Source organism: Pseudorca crassidens, chromosome 2 (assembly GCF_039906515.1).
Source record: "Pseudorca crassidens isolate mPseCra1 chromosome 2, mPseCra1.hap1, whole genome shotgun sequence".
Lineage (NCBI taxonomy): Eukaryota > Metazoa > Chordata > Mammalia > Artiodactyla > Delphinidae > Pseudorca > Pseudorca crassidens.
In genome coordinates, this window is record NC_090297.1 from 4469691 (window position 1) to 4497047 (window position 27357).

The 27357-nt window shown below is 54.9% G+C and overlaps 2 protein-coding genes across 2 annotated transcripts in view; one reads left to right on the top strand and one right to left on the bottom strand.

Annotated features, from left to right (window-relative positions):
• The window catches only part of RNF207 (ring finger protein 207), a 196406-nt gene that overhangs the window by 108690 nt on the left and 60359 nt on the right, over positions 1-27357 (top strand). The gene's annotated exons all lie outside the window — the stretch shown is intronic.
• Positions 1-27357, bottom strand: part of ACOT7 (acyl-CoA thioesterase 7) — a 90793-nt gene that overhangs the window by 60895 nt on the left and 2541 nt on the right. Inside the window, exons 2-4 of the mRNA XM_067718361.1 lie at positions 11543-11660; positions 4740-4896; positions 725-816 (exon numbers count right to left, since the gene is read on the bottom strand). Coding sequence (XP_067574462.1) covers positions 725-816; positions 4740-4896; positions 11543-11660 — 367 coding nt within the window. The remainder of the gene's footprint in view (positions 1-724; positions 817-4739; positions 4897-11542; positions 11661-27357) is intronic.

Genomic DNA, 27357 nt, shown 5'->3' on the forward strand with positions numbered 1-27357 from the left:
CTGGGGACCTTTTACTGCTCTATACAGCTCCTAACTGTCTCGTTCCCAGTTTTATTATTCTTAAAAGTTTCTTCTACAGATGTCTCGACCACAGAAAAATGCTCCCTGAGGGCAGACACTGCTAAGCCAGGCCCCGGCCCTCTGAGAACGGCCCTCCCTCACAGGGGTTAGAGCAGAGCACCAGGCCTCTGGGGAGAGCCGCTCAGGGGTGTCCTCGGGACATCCTGGGCCAGGGGAGCCACACGAGGAGGACTGGGGTGCCGTTAGGGAAGGAGCTAAATCCCTCTATCAGCCCAATGTGCCCCCTCCAAACGCCTGCCCCCCGAGCCTGCCTGCAGCGGGGCCCCCGGGAGTGAACATGGCCAAGTCTCTTCACCCAGAGATGCCACTGTCCACAGCAAAACCAAAATGAGAGGAACCAAGGCAGGAAGCAGACACGGCAGGGGGAGAGAGCGGGGCTGAAGCAGAGACGTCCCAGCCTGTGCCCCCAGGACTGGATGCCCGGCACAGCCCCGTCACCCGCCTTCCCTCTGGCCAGGCTCCTCTGGGAGGGGTGTTCGCGGGGCCCAGGCCAGCCCCCACTGGCATTCCCAGCATGAAGGATCCCAGGAGGGACGCCCCTTCCCATTGAGCCTCCTGCTGCAGCCCAGCCCTGCCCGATGCTGCTCTCCTAGGACCCGGGCCCCTGCCACCCACCCGGGAGAAGTGGGAGGGGCCTCCTTACCACCACCGGAGGCACCTCCAGGACCTTGTCCACGTTCTTCAGCGACAGGGGCACATACCACAGGGTGGCCTTATTGGTCAGCTTTTTGGTACCTTCAGAGAAGACAAACACGTGAGTGATGGCTGGGAGCCGGCAGGGCGCCGGGCACAGGGCAGGCAGGGCCGATGCCACCTCTGGCCCCCACCCCCAAGGCCTTCTTCAGCCGTGAGGTGCACGTGTGGGCACAGACCGGGGAGAGGCATGGCCTCCAGCCTGCCCCCACCCTGAGGCTGCTGGAAAGACTGCAGGTCACCCGGTCTAAGCCTGGGGGGCCTGGGCCTGTCGGCTTTCTAGCACTTTCTAACTCGGAAGGCCCGCATCTGGAGGGCACCGACTCCAGACAGGCCTCCCGGGAGCCTCCGGAGCGAGAGGGAGGGAAGGGCTGTGGGGAGGGGCAGACTGGCCACCAAGAAGAGCTCCGGCTGGACAGGAAGCAGCTCATGGACCTGAGGCGGAGGGGCGGTGGAGGCAGAGCCCACCCAGGCAGCGGGGCCACAGCCCAGAGCACAGCCATGGGGTCGGCTCATCACAGCTCTGCCCCCGCTGCCCCTCCCTTCCCCAGGGCCACCTCCTTCCAGGTGGGAGGCGCCACACCAGACACTTTTGCTGCTGGTGACTCAGCGCTCCAATGCAGAAGCTTCCAAATGGGGGCTAAGAGAGGGCGGTGGGCTGCTGGCTTCTGCTCTGGGCTGAAGGACAGGAAACAGAACCTTCTTTGGGGCTCTGAGCCCAGCCTCAGGGCAGAGTGGTGCCGTCAGGGCGGGAGGCCTGTCTAGGCTGAAAACCATGGGCCAAAGGAGCCTGCAGATCACTTGGTCCACACCCCTCACTTGTACAGGAGGAGCTTGAAGCCCAGAGAGGTCAAGGGGATTGCCTAGGCTCACACAGCAACTCGACGCCATTCTGAGTACAGACCCGGACCTCCCAGGTCCCAGTAATTTCAGAGAAGTGTTTTCAAGGAGGCCTTTTAGAGTTGCCTCTTCAACATGGACGATTCCCAATGTGGTGGCGATCAGGAGAACTGCAGGACAGAGAGAGGAAGTGGAGAAGCAAGGAGCAGCCCGGGGGCGGGGGGCTTGCCCTGAAGTCCCCCTCAGTAACTCACTTCCTACCAGTTCCTTCTGACCTGCCTTCCCAAGGCGAACCTGGGCCTTCAGTTTCCTCCCCTTAAACGTAGCCCCGAGGACCAAGCCAAGCCCTGGCGGGTCAATTAGAAAGAGGGTGAGGCCCCTGGCGCCCAGGCCTGCTCCTCATGCCAGGATGTCCACCGCTCTGCCCGGGCTCCACGGCACCACCAGGACCACAGGCAAATAACACGGAAAAATATCTTCACTGCACTTTGACAGAGTGAATCTGACAACCTGCTTTGGGGAATAAAGATTTCCTGTTTGACTCAGCTAGAGCCAGCCTGACAAGCTGGTTTCCATGGAAACCCCAGGTGGCCCTCCTCCAGACCCAAATGAACACCGTGGAGCAAATAAGGCAAAACACGCTAATTGTACTTTATCATTTAATAAAACCACCAAAAGACAAGTGCAGTGCTAGAAACATCTACTCTGAAATCTTGAGAGCTCCCAGCTCTTTTCTGGAGGGATTCGCAGCAATCACGTCCCAGTTAGCTTAATATTGTGACAGTTGCCGGAGATGAATGAGCAAAGGTTTGCTGGTTGTCTGCCTGGGCGCATGCTCGCCCGGCTGCCTCACGGCAGGCGGCAAGGCCCCGAGCAGGGGGGACGCACAGAACGGGGGCTCTGCCCCCTGGGGTCTCAAAACACGGAGACGGCACACGAACAGCTTCAGGGTTCAGCCTGGTTGCCTGTCTGTCCGCCCAGCCCGGTCTCCCCACCTGTCCGAGTCCACCCGCCCACCTGGCCCGTGTTCACAGAGCACCTGCTGGGCGGCCCTGCCCCGGACCAGGCGGCCACGTGGCCTGCCCTCGTAGGGCTCCCATCCTCGTGGACGCGCGGGCAGAGATGCATCAAGACAGGAAGGCCTCGAGACACAGGGTCCCAGAGTAAGAGACTCACACAGATCCAAACATGGAAAGACGGAGAGAGTTTGAGAGACGCACAGACACGGTGCTGAGACCCAGAGAGGGGCACCCGGATGTGAGAGTAAGGGAGGGGGCGCCCGGCCCTTCAGCAGGGGCTCCAGGGCAAGGCGGGCAAGGTGACTGAGACGTGTAGAGAAGGCACAGCCCCAGGGCTCCAGGTCTCGCCGTCCCCATCCTGTGATCCGGCCCTGGGGTCTTCCCGGGGCCTCGCCCCCCGCACCCCATCTCGAAAGGCTGGGCAATGCTGGCCGGCGCCCCTGTGCTCTGAGCTTGGTCCCTCTCACGAGCACAACGCCCGGCCCGCTGTCCCGAGAGCCCGTGCTCCTCAGTCACTTCTCTCCTTCTCGGGGCAGCTCAGGCTCTGCGTGTCCATCCTTCAGGGTCAGGGCGGCTGGGGACACTGGCGGGTGCGGAGCATCCTGACTGCGGGGCGGGGGCTGTCATCTTGCCACCACAGCTCTGGGCAAGCGCTGCCTGCCTCCTGCCCGCTCCTGCCCCCAGAGGGGGGATCCCGCAGAAAGTGGGCTGGGGCACGTCCTTGTAGACAGGCCCGCTTCCCCTCAGCGCAGAGGCCCAAATCTTCCTGACTCATCCACTCCTTCATTCATTCACTCATCAGTGACTGAGTACGCGGCTGTCGTGAGCCAACGGGAAAGCACGGCCCTTTCCCCTCTTGTGTCAGGAGCAGGGAGGCTCAACCCCCAGCACAGCCCAGGAGAGCAGGGCTGGGTCACGTGGAGGGGGGAGGGGGGGAGGAGGGATGGAGGGAGGGGCCCGGAGGGGCCCACCCCCGCCCTGCCCTGGGCCTCCTCCCAGTGGGCTGCCAGCCCCAACGTGGGGAGTCAGGGCCAGAGGACCCCTTTCTGTGCCACAGCCCGAGACCAGCATCCAAGGTCCCTTAGATGCCAGAGCTTTCTGCCAAAGACCGGGCTCAGGCCACAGACGCAGGACATGGGGCACAAGCCCACTGACCGCTCCCCACCCCCGCCCCAGGCCGTGGCTCGGCTTAGTCGTTCCCTGTGCAGTGGCTGGGCCTGCTGCGGTCACCGCAATGCTCCAGATGAGTAACTGAGCTCCTGGCCCGTGTTGGGGAGAAACCTGGAGCCCGTTAAAGATCTCTGAGCACAGCGCTCTGCAGGCAGCCACGGCTGAGGAGAGGGCATCGGGAGGAGGGATAAGGACCCAGGCAGCTCCTTCCTCTAGAATGAGCACGGACTCTCCTCTGGGTGCGACAGCTGGTGGCCTGGGACGAAGCAGTGGGCAGTGAGGGGCCCAAGGGGCCTGCCTGCCTCAGCATCTCCGTTATAAAAAGCAGTGACTGTGAACCGAAGCCACACTCCCCTGCAGTGCCCAGTGGGAGGGTGAGAAGGGGTTTCCATGGTTACCACTCCGAGGAAGAGAATATTCAGATCAAAGCAGAGTCAAAGGTTCGCCCAGGGAGCTCCAGCCTAGGCCTGCCTTGTGGGGCCCAGGGGAGCAGAGCAGAAGCCAGGGCAGCGCCTTCCAAGGGGCAGCAGCTTCCAAGGGGTAGCAGCTCCACCGTGCAGGGAAGGGCAAGGTGGGGGCTGGGGAGACGGCAGGGGGGGCCGGAGGGCGGCACGCGCCCTCCCAGCCCGTTCCCACCCTTCTGCCCGGACCAGCTGGCCGCCAGGCCCCTTCCTCCCCAGGAAGGCAGGGGGGCCGTACCCTGGGCTCGTTGCCTAACTCGTCTGCGCCCCCGTTTCCCCGTCTGCAAACGAAGCGAGGACGGCAGAAGTCCCTGCTCACAGGTGGAGGCGGAAATGCAGGGAGGTCACCCAAAGACAGTGTTAGGACCATCCAGGGGCAGTCAGCCCTCAATGGACGTGGGCTGCTGCTGCTGCCTTATTTCTACTGTCACCATTGCTCCCAACCCCGCAGGCGGGCTCAGCAAAAGGAAGTTACCTGTGAGGATGTTTTCGGACATCACGTGGACCTGGACCTCCACTGAATGCTTGGAGGTGTAGGTGATTTCCGCACTGACGTGGGCCACCTCGCCGATGCACATGGGCGACAGGAAGTCCGTGCGCTCCACCTGGGCCAGGGCGGCCACACAGCACTCCTGCAAAGACCAGAGGCGGGTCAGCCTCCCACGAGGCCCCACCCTGGACACGCTCCCCCAAAACGGCCCTTGGTTTTTTCCCCACTGTTAAAGTAATGCAAGTTATTGCCACCACACACTCCTACGTGCAAAACCAGGAGATAAGGCACTGCCCGAGGGCAACCCGGCAAAGCAGTTGATACAGGCGGTTCTGAGTGGTGGGGTTCCGAGCAGCCTGTTTCTTTTTTCTGACTTTTCTACAAAAGATACGTATTACTTGTATAATGAAACGTGGAAAAAGGCATACATACTTATTATGGAAAATTTGGGAAGTACAGAAAAGGAGGGAAGATCCCTCCTCCCATCCAGAGATAACCATGGTTTCTATTTTGGGATCTTTCTTTCCAGGCTTTTTGCCCCAAGAACAGGGGTTTTACTGGTTCACTTGTTTGGCTGTCTGGCTCCTTGTTTTGCAGTTTTCGTCATAGGTAGCTGTCACTTACAGTCATGTATAGTTGTCATACATAGCCTTACGTAGTTGTGCAAGCACTAAATACACACTTTCACAATCTGCTTTTTTCACTCAACAGGAGGAAAAATAACCTGTCCGTGTTGTGACAAGCTCTTAGAAATCACAGTTCTTCTCTTTAAATGTTATTTATCCTTCAAATAGGCAACCCATTCTCATGACTCAAAATTCAAAAGGAACAAAAGAGTTTATGTCCCCGGCCACCCAGGACCCCTGGGTAACTGGATGGACGCAGCCAGTCAGCACATGCACGTGGGGTCCAGTGGGATCCACTTGGGAGCTCACATTCTATGAAAGTGAGGCACTTACTTCCTCATTTCTTTTCTTGACACTTTCTACGACTTCCACTTCACGATACTCCATTGCAAAGATATTTCTTAACGGCCAAATAAAATATTCTTTCATTGTTAGATTTGTATCAACCTCAGTTGTCTCTTATTAAAAATAACCCTGTGATGAGGGTCCTTTTAGTTAAGTCATTTTCAGTATTGGGGATTGTTTCCAGGGTGGAAGGGACAAACATTTCGGTAGGTGTTCCCAAAGTGCTTCTCAGAAGGGCAGAGTGCTTGACGTGGCCCCAGCACTGAAAATCAGCTTTTTTTTACGTTTAGTTTTTATTGAGGTAACATTGGCTTATATCATCGTGTAAGTTTCCTGTGTAACAACGTTATATTTCTACTGTATACCCTACAGCATGCTCACCGCCAAAAGTATAGTTTCCATCCATCACTAGACAGACGATTCCTTTACCCATTTTGCCCCTGGGCCACTCCCCCACCCCCCTCTGCTAACCACTGCCTTGTTCTATCTATGCATTTTTGGTTTGTTCGTTTATTTTTTGTCTTTTATATTCTACCTATGAACAAAACCATCAGGTATTTGTTTTTCTCCATCTGACTTATTTCACTTAGCATCATTCCCTCAAGGACCACCCATGTAGTCACAAATGGCAAGATTTCATCTTTTTTTTTTACCTCTGAGTAACATTCCATTGTGTGTGTGTGTGTGTGTGTGTATACCATAATTTATTTATCCACGCATCCATCAATGGGCCCTTAGGTTGCTCCATGTCTTGGCTGCTGTAAATAACGCTGCCATGAACACAGGGTGCAGATACCACTTGGTATTAGCGTTTTCATTTTCTTTGGATACATACTCAGAAGTGGAATAGCTGGATCATATGGCAACTTTATTTTTAGTTTTTGAGGAACCTCCAAGCTGTTTTCCACAGTGGCCGCACCAGTTTACATTCCCACCAACAGTGCATGAGGTCCCCTTTTTCTCCACATCTTCACCAACACTGGTTATCTGTTGTCTTTTTGATAACAGCCACTCTGGCAGGTGTGAGGGGAGATCTCACTGTGGTTCCGATCTGCATTTCCCGGATGATTAGTGATGTTGAGCATCTTTTCATGTGCCTGTTGGCCATCTGTATGTCTTCTTTGGAAAAATGTCTATTCAGTTCCTCTGCCCATCTTTTAATCGGGTTGTTTATTTTTTGTTGTTGAGTTGTATGAATTCTTCATATGTTATGGAATCAGCTTCCTTTTCATCCATGCTAACCGAATGACACAAAAGACCATCTTACGTGTGAGCCACAGGACCGTGGATCTTCACTGCCAAACACGGCACCGGCACTTTTTGGACTTTCCACCAGAAACCAATCAGGGTTTTTAGGACACTGGACAGCATGGTTACCCCTGGGCTGGGTGGGGAGCAGGGAGCAGATGGGCCCACTCTCGAGGGCCTGTCGGTGCCGTGCCAGCGCTGGACTTCACTTTTCCAGCTGGTCCCCACAGCACCCCTTCTGCAGGGGTTGGAGATATTAAGCTTGTAGGTGAGTCAGTTCAAGCTCTGGCATGTCTGCACTCTTCCCACCGGCCACCTGCCACTACCTGTGGCACCAAAGCACAGCTCTCCCACCTGCGCGAGAACTCACCTGACACCTGGCAAACATGCAAATTCCCTGACCCGCCCCAAACCCACAGAACCTGCCTCTTTGGAGGGACGCCTGGGGACCTCCATCTTCACCCCTTCCCCCGAGATCCTCAGACACACGGGGGTCCTCTGACGGTTTCTGTTCCTATAAATGTCCTGGAATCAGCTCTCAACGCAGCAGAGCACGAGCTGAGCAGGCAAGTGCAGCTTGTGGCGTCCCCCCTCTGACTTGCCGGGGCCCTGTCCCCCCACCCCCGCCCCACACAGACATGTCACCCCTGACGCTAAAACAATGCGAGGGAATTGCTGGGCGTCACCCCGAGTACATTTGTGTGGCTACAGCGCCACCCACTGGCAGAAATCTGGAAAGGCAAGTGCGAAGTGGGGGGGGGGCAAGAATGCGGGGCCAGCCTCTAGGCCACTTCTGGAACTATCCAAGCTCCGCCTGCAAGACCCAAAACGAAATAAAGCAGCTGTCTTTGTTGGAGGGTGGCTAAACTATGGGATGGATATGTCCGCACACAGGTAACACTCCTATACGTTAATATTTTAAATGGAAATGCAGCTCGTTTCTTCTGCCTTTAAACATCTGAGCCTTAGATGGACCCCAGCCTTTTTAAGGCTACAGAGGCATTCCTTCACTTGTGGTGGCATCTGTGGAGCCAGGCCCTGCACTCGGTGCCTGCCCCTGGCCTGGGGTCTGGTTGGGGGACGGATGACAGATAGGCACGTGGCAGGTGCTCCGAAGAGGGCAGCGTGAGGTGTGGGGGGTGGGAAGTGGGGTTCAGGTGCCGATGTGGGAGGGGCAGCTGCAGGTGAGGGGCTGAGACCTGGATGCTGAGGTGTCAGGCAGGAGAAGGTGTGGGGTGCAGACACCCCAGGCAGAGGGGAGGGCAGGGCGACCCCGGGGGAGCTGGAGGCTGCTGCTGAATCCATGTCCAGCTGGGTGTGGACGGCACAGGCTGGGACCCAGGCAGCTCCAACTTGACTGGGAGCTGCCGTTTCCCGAGACCTAGCGGGCCACCCCAGGCACTCCATAAAGACTTGTGTGACCCAGAAATTCAAAACACAGGCTGACAAATGTTTATTCAGTGTGAGCGTCTCCAAGCTGTAGGTGTCTGTGGCTCCCAGCGGCTCAGACACACCCGTAAGTCCCTGCTTCGGGGCGTAAACTAGGAGGAGCGGCCCCGACCCGGGAAGCAGCCGTGAGGGTCTGATCAGCATCTAGCCCAAGAAGCACCCCCTGCCATGCTCCCGAAGGCAGCCTGAGCTGCACTGCCCATTGGGCAGAGATGCCTGGAAAACCACGGGCCTGGGCTCCTGAGGGCCACGGGGCTTTGAGCCGGGACAGCAGCTTCAGAAGCAGAGCCAGAAGAAACAGGTCTGCGCCCTGGACTCAAATCCCAGCTCTGGCACTAGCTCTTGACCTGGTCTCTCTGCAAAATACAGATAATAAATGGTACCAGTGACTGCCGCCAGGATTCAAGCGGATGCTGTGTGGAGAGGCGGGGTGGTCTGCCCTGCTCTCACAGAAACGTAGGGATCGAGGTCCAGAAAGGTTAACTCCTACTGCTCTTGTTATGTGAGCTGCACCTGCCCCCTCACCCACCCAGGCCCTGTCGGCTGATGTCCACTCAGAGGATGCAGCTCTGTGACCTTTGGGAGCCACATGACTTTTCCGGGCCTCCGTTTCCTCACCTGCAAAGTGGGGTTAAGGAGATTGCCCAGGTAAGGAAGGTCAAGCACGCAGTGTGGCCACTGGTGCATCGTAAGTGTGCATTAAACAGAAGCTCTCCGCAGACAACTACTCCAGACACACAGCTAATGGGAGCCCACTGCGTTCCAGACCTTGGCCTAGATGCTAAGGGAATCCAGCAGGGAAGTGACGGGCAAAAGTCCTTGCCCTGGTGGGGCTTACATTCTAGTGGGGGAAGCAGCCCAGAGCTAAATGAGCAAAACGCAGCGTGCCAGGAGGGACAGTGCTGTGGACAAGAGCTGGGAGCAGTGAGGGAGCCGGTTGTCGGGGACGTGGAGATCGTATTTACGCAGAGACTGGAAGGAAGGGGGAGCCACGTGGGTCTCTGGGGGAAGAGCGGTCCAGGCAGGGGAAAGGGCCAGTGCAAAGGCCTTGGGGCAGGAATGCTGGCGTGGCCCAGGGGCGTGACGAGGGGAGGGAGTAGGAGCCGTGCCCTGACTTCACACAGGACGGGTTTCCCTGGCTGCTGCTGGACAGCAGACCAGGGGCAGGGAGGCCTGTTAGGAAGCTGTTAGGCAATCTGGGCAGGAAGCGGCAGTGGCTCGGCCCAGATGGCGGTGGGGCTGGTGTTCAGTGTTTGGACCTGGAACTATCCACAAGGTGAAGCCGATGGGACTGGATGCCAGGGTCCACGGGTGGGAGGAAGAGGGGGTCAACGGAGGCTCCAGAGGCCATTTACTGAGCAGAGGGAGGCCGTGGGAGAAGCAGCCTGGGAGCAGGCCCCGAGTGTGTTTTCGGGCCCACCCAGGTCGAGGGCGGATTAAGCATCCAGGGGGAGCCAGCCAAGAGGCACCAGCTGGACAGAGGACCTCGGGGCTGTGTCGTGGTACTAGAGCCACAGGCTGGATGAGGCCACCAAGGGAGTGTGGGTGGCAGTGCTCCCGGCGCACCCAGAGCCCCAGCAGAGCCATGCAGAGGCCAGCCTCAGCCCCCCGGAGCTGCCTGGGGCTCACGCCCCCTTCCTGAGCCTGGGATTCCAGATCGCTATCTTGGGGCCACCAGCCCAGAGGCATCTCCCGGCCAACAGGCCAGACCTGCACCCCAGGCTCACTCTGGGGAAGGAGTGAGAACGAACAAGTCTCGGGCAAGTATCCAAGCTCTCTGGACCTCAGCTTCCTCATCTGTGCAGTGGGGATAATACAATAACCACCTCGACCTCTAAGGGGTGTCGTGAGGACGACACAAGCTAAATGCTACAGAGCTTTGCAAAACCCTAGGTGGTCGCTGAACTCTGGCGGTTACCAGGGCATTGTCACCCACTTGGCCTCCCTCCCTCCCCAGTCCTGGGGCTCTTCCTTCCCAGCGTCCAGCCTCTCTTGCCAGGCCTGGCTGGGACCCTCACCGTCTCCCTCTCGGAGGGTCTACCAGGGGTCCGGCCCCCACCTCAGCCCCTGCCCCTCGGGCTCAGGCCTGTCCTCACAGTCACCAGAGGGCGCTCTCTGAACGTGGCCGGGTTTGCCCCAGAACTTCAAGGGTGAACTCTTAGCAGGCGGGAGAGCCCCTTCCTCACATGGAGGGCCCCCAGCCCAACCCACTCTCACTCCTCCCCAGGCGAAGGCCCCCAGGCCCACGTCCACCCACACACACTCACCCCGGCTCGGTTCATTCTACACACGTGCAGTGCTGCACACGCATGCGCACACGCACAGTCTGCGCGGGCGTGGAATCGGCCTCTGGGCCTGGAGGACAATGGCACAGCAAGTGGCTCGCCGGGGCCCCCGGGTGCCCAAGGCCTCAGGCTTCCTTGGAGTCTCTTCCGTGCCTGCCCGGTGCCGAGTTGGCAGTTGGGGTACAAGACTGACTCCTTCCCCCAGCACCCGAGGGGGGCTTCAGAGAGAACGACAGGTCCCACAGGGCTGGGGGCCGGGCAGAAGATGATGGGCTGAATGCCCCGCAGCTGCCCTGAAGCCTAAAGCCACCAGCCTGGCCCTGTCTGGGCGGCGGGAGGAGAGCCGGCACCATCGCAGGAGACTGTGCGGGCCTCTGCGGCCCGGAAGCCACCAAGGGGAGAGCCCAGACTTGCCTGTGGACCCAGGGTCAGTGGAGCAGGGGAGGGGTCCGGGTCCAGGCGGTGTGACACCCAGGATTAACTGCTGCCCATGGAGGCTCTGGGGGGGCTGGGCCCCCGGGGGCTCAGGAAGCTGACTCCCTGAACACAGCGGGAGGGCTGGAAAGGTGGCTCTGTCAGCTGGCAGCTCTCAGCTGAGTTTCTGGAGGTCCCCACCCCTCCTCGCTGAGCCCCAAACCAACTGCCAACGCAAGGGGTCCCCAGTCCAGGGCCGGAGCTTCCCAAAACCCCCCAAGGCCCGGGGACCGGGGCGGGGAAGGCTCCAGGCCTGGCCTCCACCCAAACTCCCTTCCTGACCCGACAGTGGACAGGGCTGCGGCACCGCCAGAGGGGACGCCAGGCCCCCAGGGCCCGGGGTCTTCCACGTGACGCTCACCCCGTTCTGGCTGTTGCAGTGCCGGGTGCTGATGATGGCCCCTGCCTCCTCGATCATCTTCAGGATGGTTCCTCCGTGGACGTTGCCGGCCACGTTGGCGTCATCCGGCCGCATGATCCTGGGCGGGGGGGGGGAGAAGCAGCACGGTGAGTCTCGGGAAGGACGCCGCTCGTGAACAGCAGCAACCCCGGGGAGGGGCAGAAGGTCCTCCAAAGGGCCCGACGGCTCCCAGAGAAGGAAAAAGAACTTCCCGCGTGTTTGCTCAGGGTGGGTGCTGATCTGACAGCCAGACAAGGGGCTGCAGGCTCGTGTTTCCATGTGTCTCCACCTTCCTGCCCTAGGGCCACAGGCACCCGGCCTGGCAGGTACCAGGAAGGGTGGGTGGCGGGGACTTTCCGCAAAGGCCGTGAGCGTGGCAGCAAGGCGACCCGGCTGTGGGGCGCCCAGCGCACCTGCCCCTCCTGGTTTCCAGGACTGCCAACGACCAGCAGAGCTGAATGAGCACAAGGACACGGGCTCCGACCCCTTGGAAAATGGACAAATTCCCAGGACCACCACCTCCATCAGGAGTCCCAGGGGAGCTGGCCTCGTGCGGCCACAGATGTTCTGAGAACTGGAAACAAGTCGCAGCACCCAGACCCATCAGCAGTGAACGCCCGCTCGCCACCTGCCCCTGGGCTCTGAGAGAGCACCAGAGGGGCCCGATTCCCTGGGGTTGAGAGCTGGGAGCTCCCCAAGGTCAGGAAGGACTGAAATGCCACCCCATTTCCTTGCCGTGGGCAGTGGGGAAGCGCCGTGAAATCTGCGGAGTCCCAACAGGCCAGCGTTGTGCTCCTACCTTGGGCAACCCCAGAGAGGTTGGCACTTTCCCAGACTCCAGTCTGGCTGATGGAATCTGCCCGCACCAGCCTCAGGCCCAGAGACGGGTACCAGGCAATGAGCGAGCGTGCGGTTCCTAGGTGCCCAGCATCCCTGGGCCCACCCAGCCTGTTCCAACCCACTGGCTAGCGTGGCCTCCGAGGCCGGACCCCCCACTCTGGGCCACGGAGCTCCACTGCCCTCCGGGTCTGGCTGCTTTCAGGCAGACTCAGAGATGGTTCCTGGCTCCCACTCTTACTAGCTGGGTGACCTGAGCAAAGCTGCCCAAACCCTCACTTCTCCGCTTCCTTGTCTGTAAAAGAGGAAGCACAGCACCGCGTTTGACGGTGGGGAAGACTGAATCACTCGAGACAGTGCAGATGACAAGCTCCGTGGCTGTGCCTGGCACGCGGTCAGACTCAAACGTTCACCAGCACTTCTCCCCTCTTCTCTGAGTGTCAGCCAACTGACCGCAGGAAGGCTGGAGGCTCCAAGAAAGAGCCGTAGCTGCCATTTTCTGGAGCAAATGACACCGACATCCTGGGGTGACTGACAGCTGTCTGTACCTGTCGCCCATCCCCAAATGTCACCCCCTCATCCTGGGGTGCGGGCATTCAGGCCCCCTGCTTCTCACCTGCATCACTGGCTCAGGGGCAGCCACGACGGTCCCCAAGCAGTGACCAGGGGAACCCCCGGAGCACAGGAAAGAAGCGTCACTTGGCTTCTCAAATGTTCATTTTAAAAGACTTTTACATCAACTCAAAATAGATTAAAAACTTGAACACAAGACCCGAAACCATAAAACTCCTAGGAGAAAACAGGCCTTAGCGATGAGTTTTTTAGATTTGACACCAAAAACAAAGGCAATAGAAGCAAAAATAAACAAGTGAGACTACATCAAACTAAAAAGCTTCTGCACAGCAAAGGAAGCCATCAGCAAAATGAAAAGATAACCTGTGGGATGGGAGAAAACATTAATATCCAGAATACATAACGAACTCATACAACTCACAGAATAGCCAAACAAACCAACAATCCAATTAAAAAATGGGCAGAGGATCTGAATGGACATTTTTCCAAACAGGCACATGAAAAGCTACTCAACATCATTAACCAGCAGGGAAATGCAAATCAAAACCACAATGAGGGGACTTCCCTGGTGGCCCAGCGGTTAAGACTCCTCGCTTACAAAGCAGGGCGCGTGGGTTCGATCCCGGGCCAGGCAACTCAAGATTCCATACGCCGTGTGGTGCGGCAAAAAAATAAAAACATTTAAAAAAAAAATACCAACACAATGAGATCTCACCTCACACCTGTTAGAATGGCTATTATCAAAAAGACAAGAAACAAGTGCCGGCAAGGATGTGGAGAAAAGGGAGCCCTTGTGCACTGCTGATGGGAGTGTAAACTGGTGCAGCCACTGTGGAAAACAGCCTGGAGTTTCCTCAAAAAATTAAGACTAGAACTATCATATGATCCAGCAATCTCACTTCTGGGTATTAATCTGAAGGAAATGAAATCACTCTCTTGAAGAGATATCTGCAGCCCCACATTCACTGTAGCATTATTTACAGTAGCCAAGACATGAAACAACCTAAGTGCCCACTGATGGATGAATGGATGAAGCAGACATGGGGTGTGTGTGTGTGTGTGTGTGTATAATTCAGCCATAAAAAAGAAGGAAATCCTGCCATTTGCAACAACACGGATGGACCTTGAGGGCAGTTTAGATCCATTAGATAAGTCAGACAGAAGAAGACAAAAACTACTTCATTTTCCTTATACGTGTAATCTAGAAAGCTCAAACTCATAGATACAGAGAACAGACTGGTGGTTGCCAGAGGCCGGAGGGGTTCCGGGGGGATGGGTTAAAACAGGTGAAGGGGGTCAAAAGGTACAAACTTCCAGTTATAAAATAACCCATGGGGATGTAATGTCCAGCACGGTGACTAAAGTTAACACCACCATGTCATATATTTGAAAGTTACCGAGAGAGTAGATCTCAAAAGTTCTCATCACAAGAAAAAGAAATTATAGCGATGTGAGATGATGGGTGTTAACTGAACTTACCGTGGTGATCATTTCACCACACACACGTATGCCAAGTCACCATGTTGTACAGTTTTATATGTCAATCATATATCCATACAACTGAAAATATAAAATAATTAAAAATTTTAAAAACTTTAAGTTTAAAAATTTCAAGCTTATACCAGAGTTGTGGGGTTTTTTTAAGCTTAAGAGGTAGCCAATTCAAATAACAAAACTGCTGTATCAGACTCTTTCCTTTGTATTTGTTTTCAACTTAGTAAAGACCAGATGGTGCATCTCTGCATGCGGGAACCGGTGTCTGGTGGATGCCGAGGTGGGGTAAGGGCTGGGTGGGGGTTCCAGACAGGTGAGGACCAAAACGTTTTGACACCAGGAGTACCAGAGGCTGCCTCTGGCGGAGCCTGGTTCCTTTCTGTGGGTTTGCCTTTCCGAGTCTGTAAAGTGAGGCTGCCCACGCCAGGCTGGTGCAGAGGGATGCAGGGCCAGGGGGAGAAGTGCAGACAGAGGGCCACAGGGTGCAGGAGGAAGTGCTTGCATCCGGCAGGACCCTGAGGAGGAAGGGACTGATAAGGAGGTGGCCTCTGAAATAGCAGAACAGGGGATGGCGCCTGCGCCACCCTGCCACACTGGGGGTCCCTGGGGACCCCACGCCATCAACATCCCACTGCCCCCGGGGTCCCTGGGCACTTAGGAGTAAATGCCAGGCGCTCCAGACTGCATACTCTCCAGCCCCCTCCCAACCTGGTCACCCTGGGTCCTGCCCCAAGGACCGTCCTAACCCCCCAGGCCGGCTGGCCACCCAGGCAGGCAGCGCAGACACAAACCTTCCCCCAGGACCTGACCCTGACTCGGCTCTGCAGTTCCCACAGACACAGGGGGGCAAGAGCCCAGCTCACTCACCCCTTTCCTGTGGCCCCAAATCAAGACTCCTTCCCCATGGCCTCACTGTGGTTCCTTCCTGGCCTCCATCTGCATGCTGAGCTGTGATCCCACACCTGCCCTCCCTCCCTCCAAAGGGCTCAGGAGCTGCTGGGCAGGGTCCTCCTCAACCCACCTTCCACAGAGCTCCCCCTACGCGTGTCACCTCCAGGCAGGACTGGGAGGAAGGAGGGACGCCAGGAGAACACGCGGCCCCTCTGTGGAGCTTCTGTTTTCCCACTTTTAGTAAAGACATGGGTATGAAAAGTGCTTCACTATTAAAAAAGAAGAAAAGACAGCCCAGCAGACGAAGCACGATGCCACGCGGCACTGCCCACGGGTGTCTGAGCAGGGACGCAACGGGGCGATACTGGGCTTGCACGCTGGCCGGCTGCGGCCGTGCAGGTGTCTGAGTCCAGGATGCCGAAGCTCTGGGTTTTCGAGAGAAGCTGGCAAGATCCAGAGTCTAACGCGACATCTCCTGGTATCTGACTGGCCACGCCCGACTGAAATGTTTCAACCCCACGCAGGGCAGCTCGGGGGGCGGGGGGCCGGGGGACAGAGCAGGTGGCGGGCCTGACCCAGTCCTGGGGGGAGACTCTGTGTGACCCATTCTCCCTCCCACCTCTCTCTGCCCCTCTGCCCATGCTAACCTGCGACTCCCTCGCTCCTTGGACCCCAGAAACTTCAGAGGACAGTGGAAGGTCAGCCCAGGGAACCCTGCCGGCTTCCCACCCCTCACGTCCTCTCAGCCGGCCGGTGGCACAGACACTGCCTCTGGTGAGCATCCTCTTCACCATCCTCCACTCCCCCCGCCCTCCCAGCAGTGGCGTCTGAATGTCACCATGTCACCCACTGCCCCTCCCCTTCTACTCCAGCTGCTCCTGTCCCAGAGCACAGGATGAGATGGCCAGGGCTGGGCCCGTGGCTAACCGAAGTAGACACCACCCGGACTCTGCTCCCCTCCGGAGCAGACACAAAGCTGACGACAGGAGCACGAAGGAAGCTGCACAGACCCGGGTCAAGGAGTCACTCCCAGACGGGGCAGCCACTCACCTGGACGCCAGGGAAAACTTCGCAGAGGACGTGACACCTGGGCCAAGTCCCTGAGGGGGAGCAGGGCTGAGCCAGGGACAGGGGGCAGGGGATGTTCCAAGAAGAGGGCGCATCTCAGGGGAAGGCCCCAGTGCTGGGAGAGCTCGGTGGGTCCAGAAACAGATGACAACCCCCCAACGCTGGCCAGCAGCCTGTGGGGAGACGGGGGTGAAGAGGGGAGCGGGACGATGGAGCCAGGAGCTTGTCACAAGGGCCTGGGGCTGGCTGGGGACGGCGTCTGGACTTGTCCTGGGGGATGGGGCGGCTTCGGGGAGACCAAGGCAGGGCTGGTATGTGGGGAGTCACTTGGGGACCAGGGGTGGGGGGGCTTCTTCGTCTGCCTCTTGCCTCCCAGCCCTAACCCACTGCCTACCCCACTGCCCCAAGAGTCCCTCTTCTTAAGCAGGAGTGCACTCCCCTGCTCAGACCCTCCAGGGCCCCTCCTATGGAATAAAGATTCAACATCCAACTCCCGGGACTTCCCCCGGTGATCCAGTGACTCCCGCGCTTCCACCGCAGGGGGAGTGGGTTTGATCCCTGGTCAGGGAACTAAGATCCTGCATGCCGTGCGTGCGTGCGGGGTGGCCAGAAAAACAAAAGATTCAACTTCCTAGTGAGGCGTTCGAAGCTCTCAGGGATCCGGAACTTTTCTCGCCTGATCTCCCACTGTCCTGCAGGGCTCCAAGCTGCATCTGCCCAGACCAGCGCTGCTGGCCAGGCACAACCAGACGTTCCCACCGCCCTGCCTGTGCCCACCTGTCCCGAGGGGCTCATCGATGAACGGGGAGCATGAGTGGATACAACCTCCTGGAGGGCAACCTGGTGTTATCGTTATCCGTCCAAACTCCAGATGCATAGGCTGCTCTGAGCCAGCCATTCCACTGAGAGGAATTCACCCTACAGATGTTGGCACACATGATTAAACCAAGTGTGTTCAAGGTTACTCACTGCAAAGCTGTTTATCATGCAAAGACTGGCCGTGTCCTAAATGTCCACCAATAAGGGACTCAGATTAACTTATATCCACACAACACAAGAGTGCACAGCCCCAAGCAAGAGGGAGGAACGGTCTAGGAGAAGCACCATTAGATGAAAAAAGGCAAAGCGCAGAATGATGGGAACCAGGTGACTACACCTGCAGGCCCCGTGTAGACCATCCCTGGAGGGAGGCCAGGGAAACTGAAAGCTTTCGTTGCCCTTGAGAGGGGAACTAGCGCCTGGAGTCAGGGTGGTGTGCTCTAAGAACAAAGAAGAAGAACAAAGAGTTACAGGACTCCCATCACTCTGTCACAATGGGACCACTGCCATGTCCCAGGGCCCTCCCAAGCAGCATGCCCTGTCCCTTTCCCATCCCATATAAGGAAAGACATTTGCCTCTTTCTAAGGAAAGACAGTTTTCCTCCCGCTCAGCACACTGAAAGTATACATACGCTGACCAGTTAGCAGATGACTCGCAGGTCCCCTGGCTATAAAAACAGACAAGCAACCCATACTCATTGTCGACTTTCCCTGGCTACCAGGAAGTCGGCCAGCTGTTCTTGCAGCAACCCTTCTCTTTAATAAACTGTCTTCCTTACATTCTTTTCCAACCCACGCTCGGATCACAGCATTGTGGTGGCCCGTACGGGGATATCTCTTGGGGGATCTCTTTCCCCACCTCCTCTCCTCATTCCTTGGGACTCTCTGGGAACAGGCAAGTTGCCATGGAAGCAACAGAGGACTCTGGCCAGGGCCACACCCTGGTGTGTTCCGAAGGCTCCACGCTCACTTCGCCCCAGTAACTGCTGCCCAGACGGCTGAGGATCCCTCTGTCTTCCTCCCGACTGCGGACTAGGCCGATTGGCATCGTGCGGGCACAGGTCAGGCATTTAAAAGCCGCTAGGGTGCCTGCCGCTTGAAGACTCCCGTGAAAGCATAAGAGGGTCACGGAATGGACCAGGCTGTTAGAGCGTCTGTCCCCAGCAAGACAACTTCCGTGCACCGTGAGGCGCGTATTGGTTCAAGCAGAACACTGAACCTCCTCCCCTTGGCCGCCGCCTTCCCGGCAGGGCTACGAGGCCGATTCCTCAGCCTGTCTTCTCTGTTACACTTTCACCTCTTTCTCCGTCCGGATTGATTTACAGGAGCCTAGGCATTGCCTCTGAGCCGTCCCCAGAGTGCCTTTCACGTTTCAGGGCATCGCCAAGCCGGGGGTCACCCAGTGGGTCCCGGGAATCTCTCTCTCTTTTCTTTCTTTCCCTGCCCGAGTCACAAGGTGCCTTAGTTGCACGCTCAGGGGTCACCTCTCACGGTCAGATGCGATTGTTGAGACGGTCGACCCATTTTGTGCCTCAGTCGCACGGAGAGATCACTGGGACAAAGGGGACACCTTTCTGTCAGCCGGTGGTGACTCTCAGTACCCCCATTCTATGGCACATAGGCATTCTTAGCCTTAGGGTTCTGGTACGTCTCAGGAGCCTCCCTCAGACTCACCCCGTGGTTGTATCCTCAGGAACTGGAAAATTTTGACCCTGAGAACCTCAAAAAGAAGAGGCTCATTTTCTTTTGTAACACGGCTTGGCCCCAGTATAAACTGGGGGACCGAGAACAGTGGCCTCCTAACGGCACACTAAATTATAACACGATCCTCCAACTTCATCTCTCTTGCCGGAAACAAGGAAAGGACTCCGAGGTTCCTTACATCCAGAGCTTTATGGCCCGTAGTCAGAATCTGGAGCTGAGGGACTCATGCCACCATGTGTCTTTCTGTTGCCACCTTATCCCCCCGACCCCCTCTGCCTCCCTCTCCATCAGATCTCCTAGGCGACCCTCTACTCGACCTTTCCTGTTCCCCACCACATCAACCCCCTTTGCTTCAGCCCCTGCCCCCGCCTCAACCCACAGCTCCCAACAGCCACCCCCTTATCAGGGCAAAAGCCCCCTCTTCCCTCCCCACACAAGATAGAGGACTGCCCAATGCCAGGAAACAGATTCTAATATGCTTCCCTTAAGGGAAGTAGCAAATGGAGACATGGGCACTATTAGATTCCATGTTCCCTTTCCCATGTCGGACATTTTCCAAATTCAAAACAAGTTAGGTTCCTTCGGTCAGGATCCCACCACTTCTATTAAGGAATTTCAGGCCCTCACCATAGCCTTTGACCTGACCCGGCAAGACATTCATGTAGTCCTGACCACCTGTTGTACTCATGAAGAGAAAAACAGGATATGGGCATCAGACCAAGCTTGGGCAGACGAGGCACAGCTCTGTTTCCAAAACCCAGATGGCTGGGGACCCATTTGGGCTGGCTAAATGACTCTCTTTGTAACTACACCCTCAATTTTAATCAGACTAGCCTGGAGTGGGATCCCTGGTCCGAGGAAAATAAATATGAGGTACACGAAGGTAATTCCACTTTGTGTTGGGGAAATTCAAGGAAAACTGTGACTAAGAAATATATTAATGAAGACCATATCCCCATAAACAGCTCGGTCCTGGGAACTAAATATGTGGGGATCGGTGTGACCACCAGACACTTACTTAGTTTAACCTCCCGGCAAGATTCTCCTCCAAAATATAACATAATTCAGCTAATATTCAGAAAGTTGTTATGCCAATCCCCCAGTCACACTCATAATCAGTCAGAGCCCGGATTCTCCCCTTTATGTATAGATGATTACTTCCTTGGAGTTTGGCCTTCCCAATATAATCCTAGGCCATGGGACCCCAGTCTATTTCCAGAGGAAAACTCCCAAAAGGTCAGAGCCTGGCTCTGGGGAGCCACAGCAGGGGTATCCTTGAGGGGCACCGGATTTTCATTTCTACGTGGTAAAGGGGTCTATCTGGACCTTCCCACACTTTGGAGGGGCTCCCGCACAATTACTGCTGTGGTCCCAGAGGCGGCCATTATGACTACAAAGGATTTAGCTTCCTCAGGAGGCATTCCCAGCCTTGGGTCCTTCCTCGAAGAGGCCATAAGACCTGTCCAGGAGAGACAAACATGAACTGCTGCTTGGTGGGGACATGCTGATGATAACCCAGTTCTTGATCAGCCTGAAATAATATGCAGTGTCCTTGGAGGGCTCTTCTGGTCTGCAGGCACACCCCTCTCAGAGAGGAGCGCTCTCCCTCTCACCATCACGGCCCAGGAAACTTGGAAGGCAGCGGTAGCAGCCACTGAGGAACAGCAGTCAGCCCCAGGCTCTCTGGCCGAGGGGGTTTTACAAAATAGGCCCTTAATGTTATAACAGCTGAGGCGGGGGTATCTGTGCCCTGCTAAATGAGACATGCTGCTTCTATATTAATACCTCTGGCCAGGTTGAAGAAGACCTTCAGATTCTAAAGAAAAACATCAAATTAATAGAAGATTTAAAAGAGAGAGCAGGACAGGGCCCCAAGCTGGCTTTCCAACCTCCTCTCCTCTGTGGGGATCCAGAGATGGACATGGCTATTGCCCTGTTGGGACCATCAATCCTGATGGCCTTTGTTTTGTTGTTTGGCCCCTGCATTATTAACACGTTATCTCAATTCATCTCCCGACAGGTTCAAAAGATTCAGTTCCAGATGGTGCTACAACAAGAGTACCAGCCAGTTGGCACACGGAATACACTGGAACAAACTGCCTAATCATTGTGCAGGATCTCATCTCCCTCCGTAAATATACCCTGATAGAGAGTGGGCATTGGGACCCAGGGCCCCACAATGCCCCTGTCCAGCAGGAAGCAGCCAGAGAGATTGTCGCCCCTTCTCCTTACAAAAAGGGTTCCTGAACGCCTAAGAAGGAGATAGGCAGGTAGGTAGACGTGAGCAGGGTATCCAATAGGGCCAAAGAATTGGCCCTGTAAATAAAGAGAGGGGGGAACGTAGTGTCCAAGGACAAAGAAGATAAACTCAAAGGGCCAATATTGCCAGAACAAAGAGTTACAGGACTCCCGTCACTCTGTCACAATGGGACCACTGCCATGTCCCAGGGCCCTCCCAAGCAGCATGCCCTGTCCCTTTCCCATCCCATATAAGGAAAGACATTTGCCCAGTTTTCCTCCCGCTCAGCACGCTGAAAGTATACATACTCTGACCAGTTAGCAGATGACTCGCAGGTTCCCTGGCTATAAAAACAGACAAGCAACCCATGCTCATTGTCGACTTTCCCTGGCTACCAGGAAGTCGGCCAGCTGTTCTTGCAGCAACGCTTCTCTTTAATAAACTCTGCCTTCCTTACATTCTGCCTTGTGTCTGGAAATTCTGTTCCAACCTGCGCTCAGATCACGACATGTAAATATCTCAGCATTCCCTCGGAAAGATAAAGACTCCGTTTGAAAACAGAACCACAGGAATTCCCTGGCAGTCCAGTGGTTAGGAGTCAGTGCTCTCACTGCCGGGGGCCCCGGGTTCGATCCCTGATCAGGGAACTAAGATCCCACAAGCCAGATGGTGTGGCCAAAAAATAAAAATAAAAACAGAATCACAAAACAATTATTCCACCTAAAATACGAACTCCTTAATATAACTTTTTTCTAATTGGCTTTATTCAACAATTCGTGAATCGGGCAGCATCCCATCTAGCAAGCAGAAAGGAGCTCCTCTTTTTCTTTTTTTTTAAACTAACATTTTTAAAAAAATAATAAATTTATTTATTTTTGGCTGCTTTGGGTCTTCGTTGCTGTGCACAGCTTTCTCTAGTTGTGGTGAGCGGGGCCTATACTTCGCAGTGGTGCATGGGCTTCTCATTGCGGTGGCTTCTCTTGTTGTGGAGCACGAGCTCTAGGCACGCGGGCTTCAGTAGTTGTGGCATGCGGGCTCAGTAGTTGTGGCTCGCAGGCTCTAGAGCGCAGGCTCAGTAGTTGTGGTGCATGGGTTTAGTTGCTCCATGGCATGTGGGATCTTCCCAGACCAGGGCTCGAACCTGTGTCCCCTGCATTGGCAGGCGGATTCTTAACCACTGAGCCACCAGGGAAGCCCAGTTTAATATCATTAAATATCAAGTAAGCATTCAAGTTTCCTCAGCTACGTCCTAAATGTTTTGAAATCTGCAATTGTGAACTGTTTTCATAACTGCCCAAAGCTGGAAAGAACTCAAATGTTCACTGTCTGATAAAGAGATAATGAAGATTACTAGGCAACAACAGCAAGAATCACCGACACACACACACACACACACACACACACACACACACGTGTGAAACTCACAAGCATTGTGCTGAGTCTATGACTCCATTGATGAGAAATTCTAGAAAAGGCAAAACTAGTGATAGGAAGCATACCTGTTTGCCAGGGGCCAGAGCTGGGAGGAAACCAAGTGCAAAGGGGCAGGAAGGCACTTTTTTTTTTAGAAATGTAATTAATTTATCACTTATTTATTTATTTATTTTTGGCTGTGTTGGGTCTTGGTTGCTGCGCGTGGGCTTTCTCTAGTTGCCGTGAGCGGGGGCTACTCTTCAGTGTGATGCGTGGGCTTCTCATTGCAGTGGCTTCTCTTGTTGTGGAGCACGGGCTCTAGGCTCTCAGGCTGCAGTAATGTGGCATGCGGGCTCAGTAGTTGTGGCTCTAGGGCTCTAGAGCGCAGGCTCAGTAGTTGTGGCACATGGGCTTAGTTGCTCCACGATATGTGGGATCTTCCCGGAACAGGGATCAAACCTGTGTCTCCTGCATTGGCAGGCGGATTCTTAACCACTGTGCCCCCAGAGAAGTCCCCAGGAAGGCACTTTTTGAGGTGGTGGAAAAGTTCTATGTCACAACTGTGATCATTACACAGGTGTACACATTTGTCAAAAGTGAACCGTACATTAAAAATAGGTACATTTTATGGCACATAATTTATACCTCAGTAAAGGTTGTTTTTAAAAAAAGCATAACTACAATATAATTACCTCACCTTAAAAAAAAAAGCAGGGTGGGGGGGCTTCCCTGGTGGCGCAGTGGTTGAGAGTCCGCCGATGCAGGGGACACGGGTTTGTGCCCCGGTCCGGGAGGATCCCACATGCCGCAGAGCGGCTGGGCCTGTGAGCCATGGCCGCTGAGCCTGCGCATCCGGAGCCTGTGCTCCGCAACGGGAGAGGTCACAGCAGTGAGAGGCCCGCATACTGCAAAACAAAAAACAAACAAACAAAAGAAGGGCGGGGGGGGGGGGGGGGGGGGAGGGGCCGGAATTATCTGCCAGTCCAGTGGTTAGGACTTCTCGCTTCCACTGCAGGGGGCCTGGGTTCGATACCTAGAACCCTGGTCGGGGAACTACTGAGGCAGGAGATAGATGGACTCCGGGCTAGGCCTTTACAACTGGCCTCCTGCTTACATTTCTTGGGGCAGGAAAAAGGTGGGCTTCAGGCCTGACACGTACAACTAGCCTCCTGTTTGCATTTCCTGAGACAGGAGATAGGTGGGCTCCAGGTTAGATATTTATGACCAGCCTCCTGTCTGCCCTTCGAGATAGAAATAACAAGAGGAACAGGGTAAAGAGCTGGACTTTGTCTCCTGTGGACACTTTACGATAACAGCCATGGCAGGAACAGAGAGGGGCTGAACCTTGCTTGAGGAAAAGATCAAGAGGTCTTATGTTTCCCATCCTTGGGGCAAGGGAGACATCGCACCTGTGCAGAAAGGCTCCTTGGGGGTCAAAAATCACCCAGAATAGGTGATGCCAAGGCCCCCCTTAGGCCTCTGGGCCGGAATCCATCTTGGAAAAAAGTTGTGCACACAGGCTGGGGAGGGTCCTAGGGCAGGTCAGGTGTGGAAAAAGTAACCAGATAATTGGCCAAAGGTAAACAAAGACCCGGAAGAACTGCCCCATATAAATGACTTAAACCCTCTTCAATGTTCCTCCTCATTAGGGGGGACGCCCACACCCTTCCTCTCCAGGTGTGCGTCTCTGCCCTGCTTCTGTCTTAACTAAACAGTTTCTCTGTGAGCTCTCCCACGTGTTGTGTTATGTCTCTAATGATAAACTCTGTACCTGTTTTCACACTTTTTGCCTCCTTCAGAAATGCATTTTTTCAGTGGAGGTAAGAGCCAGGGGAACTTTGCTTCTAGACTCTAGCCCCTGGTGAACTAGTGGCTAGGATTCCTGGTTTTCATCCAGGCTGCCCAGGTTCAATTCCTGGGAAGGCACTAAGATCTCGCTTCAAGCCACCACTCACTGCTGCTGCCTCTCCAAGATCACTAGGGTCCCGCAGGCCTTGTGGCAGGGCCAAAAAAACCACCAGAAATTCCTTAGTATTCCTAACTGTCAAGGGACTATTCACGTTTCCCCAAGTATCTCATAAATGTTTTAAAATCTTCATTTTGGGGACTTCCCTGGTGGCTCAGTGGATGGGACTCCGCACTCCCAGTGCGGGCGACCCAGGTTCAATCCCTGGTCAGGAAACTAGATCCCACATGCATGCCGCAACTGAGAGTTCGTGTGCCACAACTGAGGAGCCCACCTGCCACAACGAAGGAGCCCGTGAGCCACAAATAAGGAGCCCGCCTTCCACAACTAAGACCCAGTGCAATCAAATAAATAAATAATTTTCTTGTTTTTTTAAATCTGCATGTTGTTGACTTTTCTACTGAAGCATAATTTGCATGCAGAAAATCAGTATTTATAATAAGCTTCCTCAGTTATTCAGATGTAGGTAGCCTGCAGGCAGGGTGACCATATAATTTACCCTCCTCCTCAAGATACCTCCGAGAGTGAAAGAAAGTAGACCAGGAAGCACAGGGAATAGTCACCCCAGGCTGGGCCCCATCCAGAGAAGCGTCACCTACAGGAGGAAGCAACTCCTGGCCTGACTGAAACCAGGGAGCTGGGAAGCAGTGGTGCCAAGGCGAGGGCAATGCCAGGCTGCCTGGCCCACTGACGGGGAGGCTGCATGGTGGGTGAGCACAGCCTGGCCCACCACAGGCTCCCTGGGCTGCAAAGACTGCATCTTCACCCACAGCTCCTGCATCCCCGCAGGAAGGGAGCCAGCACTGTGCATCGCGTTATGGAATGTCCCAGAATACTAACTCCGAGTGCGGTTTCTGTAACTCAGATTCTATGTTTTCACTGACTTCCCTGTAAACCCAAAGACAAAGCCCCAAAGAGAAAAAATTCCAAACGGGCATACCTCGAAGATAAAGCAAGTCACATGACTATTCTGGCTTCCCAGTGCATATAAAAGTTATGTTTACACGATCAAATGTGTAATAATTTTAAAAACTCTTTATTTTATACCTATGACACGAGGACTATAGCCAATATTTTCTAATAACTATAAATGGAGTATAACCTTTAAAAATTGTGAATCACTATATTGTACACCTGTCACTTATGTAATACTGCATAGCAACTATAAGTCAATAAAAAAATTTTTTTAGTTAAAAAAACTTTATCGCCAAAACATGCTAACCATCACCTGACAACACAAAGTTGCCACAAACCTTCAATTTATTAAAAAAAAACAAAAGCGATATATTCAAAGTGCAATAAAGTGAGACGCAAGAAAACGAGGGTGTGCTTGTACAAAAATTCAAGTCCATTCCACTAATCTTTATTGGCACATCTACCAGATGTCAGGCACTTTGCTGGGCATTCATGGTACAGCAGTGAACAAAGCAATCCCTGAGCTGAAGACACTTCCTAGCGGATTTACACCTACAAGCAGGGCAAGCAAAAGGAAACTCTGCAGACCTCACACATCTCCCTACAAAGGACTCCAGGGCATCTGCCCTGGGCCACGTACCTTCCAAGGTCCCCCTCCGTTAGCTCTGTTGTTGGGAGAGCTGCCTACAGTCCCCAGAAAGCTTCCCAGCTTCCCTTAGGAAACCCTGCCCCTCAGAGGCCTACCAGGAATTCTGGTTTTTAAATTCCTCTACTTATTGCACTGTCCCATAAGGTAGCCACCAGCCACAGGAGGCCAGCCTGTATGCATTTAAATAAATTTAAATGAATGCAATTAAAAATTCAGTTCCTCCATGTCTGACTGCATTTCAGGCACTCATTGGCCACTTGCGGCTAGTGCCTAGCGTACTGGACAGCGCAGACGCGGAGCATCTCTATCACTGCAGAAAGTTCTAGTGGATGTTGTACTCTCCACCAACCTGGTATGGGACATGTCCTTCAATTTCACTGCGACCAACACCCAGGGGCTCCTACTAGGGGCCCACACTGATGCCATGATCCAGCCTCACAACCGGATGTGAATGTGAGGCCGAGCAATGGAAAAGCACGACAATGGAACACCGGACAGGGAACAACACACCACCTGCCTTCGCTCCCTCGGCTGTCAGGGTCCGAGGCCGCCCTAGGCCAAGGCTTTACCCTCTGAGAGCCTCACTTTCCCCCATCGGTAAAATAACAGAGTTGGGCTGGGGGCTCCTAGGGGTCATTCTGATTCTGACATTCTAGAACTCTGACTCCAACAAGGAAAAAAGCAATTTGCTAAGAAAATGTGAACTAACATCATTCAGAATAAACCAAAAGAAAAATGCTCTTCTGAGACTTTAAATGCTGTCCCAGAGCCTGCATCTGTAGGGCTCGATAAAAAGAAGGAGGGACATGGGAATTCCCCGCAGTCCAGCAGTGAGGACTCCACGCTTCCACTGCAGGGGGCACAGGAGGGTACAGCACACCGCAGTGGTCTGGCTGTCCAAAGTTTGGGCTCTCAGGGGTAAACACCCCCCTCTGTTTTCAACTGCCCAGCACTGTGCCAAAGGTTTTAATCCTCACAGCCACCATGAAACAGGTACTGTTATTACCTCCGATTCACAGCCAAGAATACTGAGGCCTAAAGCCCACGCCTGCAGGAGGCAGAGCTGGGATTCGAACCTAGGCCCTTGGCTTCCTGAGCCTGGGTCCCACTTTTCAGACAAAAAGAGCTTCCGCTTACTTACAAGGTGCCAGCCATTCTGCCACGCTCTAGATACACTTTCTTTAGCACTCAGAACAGCCCATGATAAA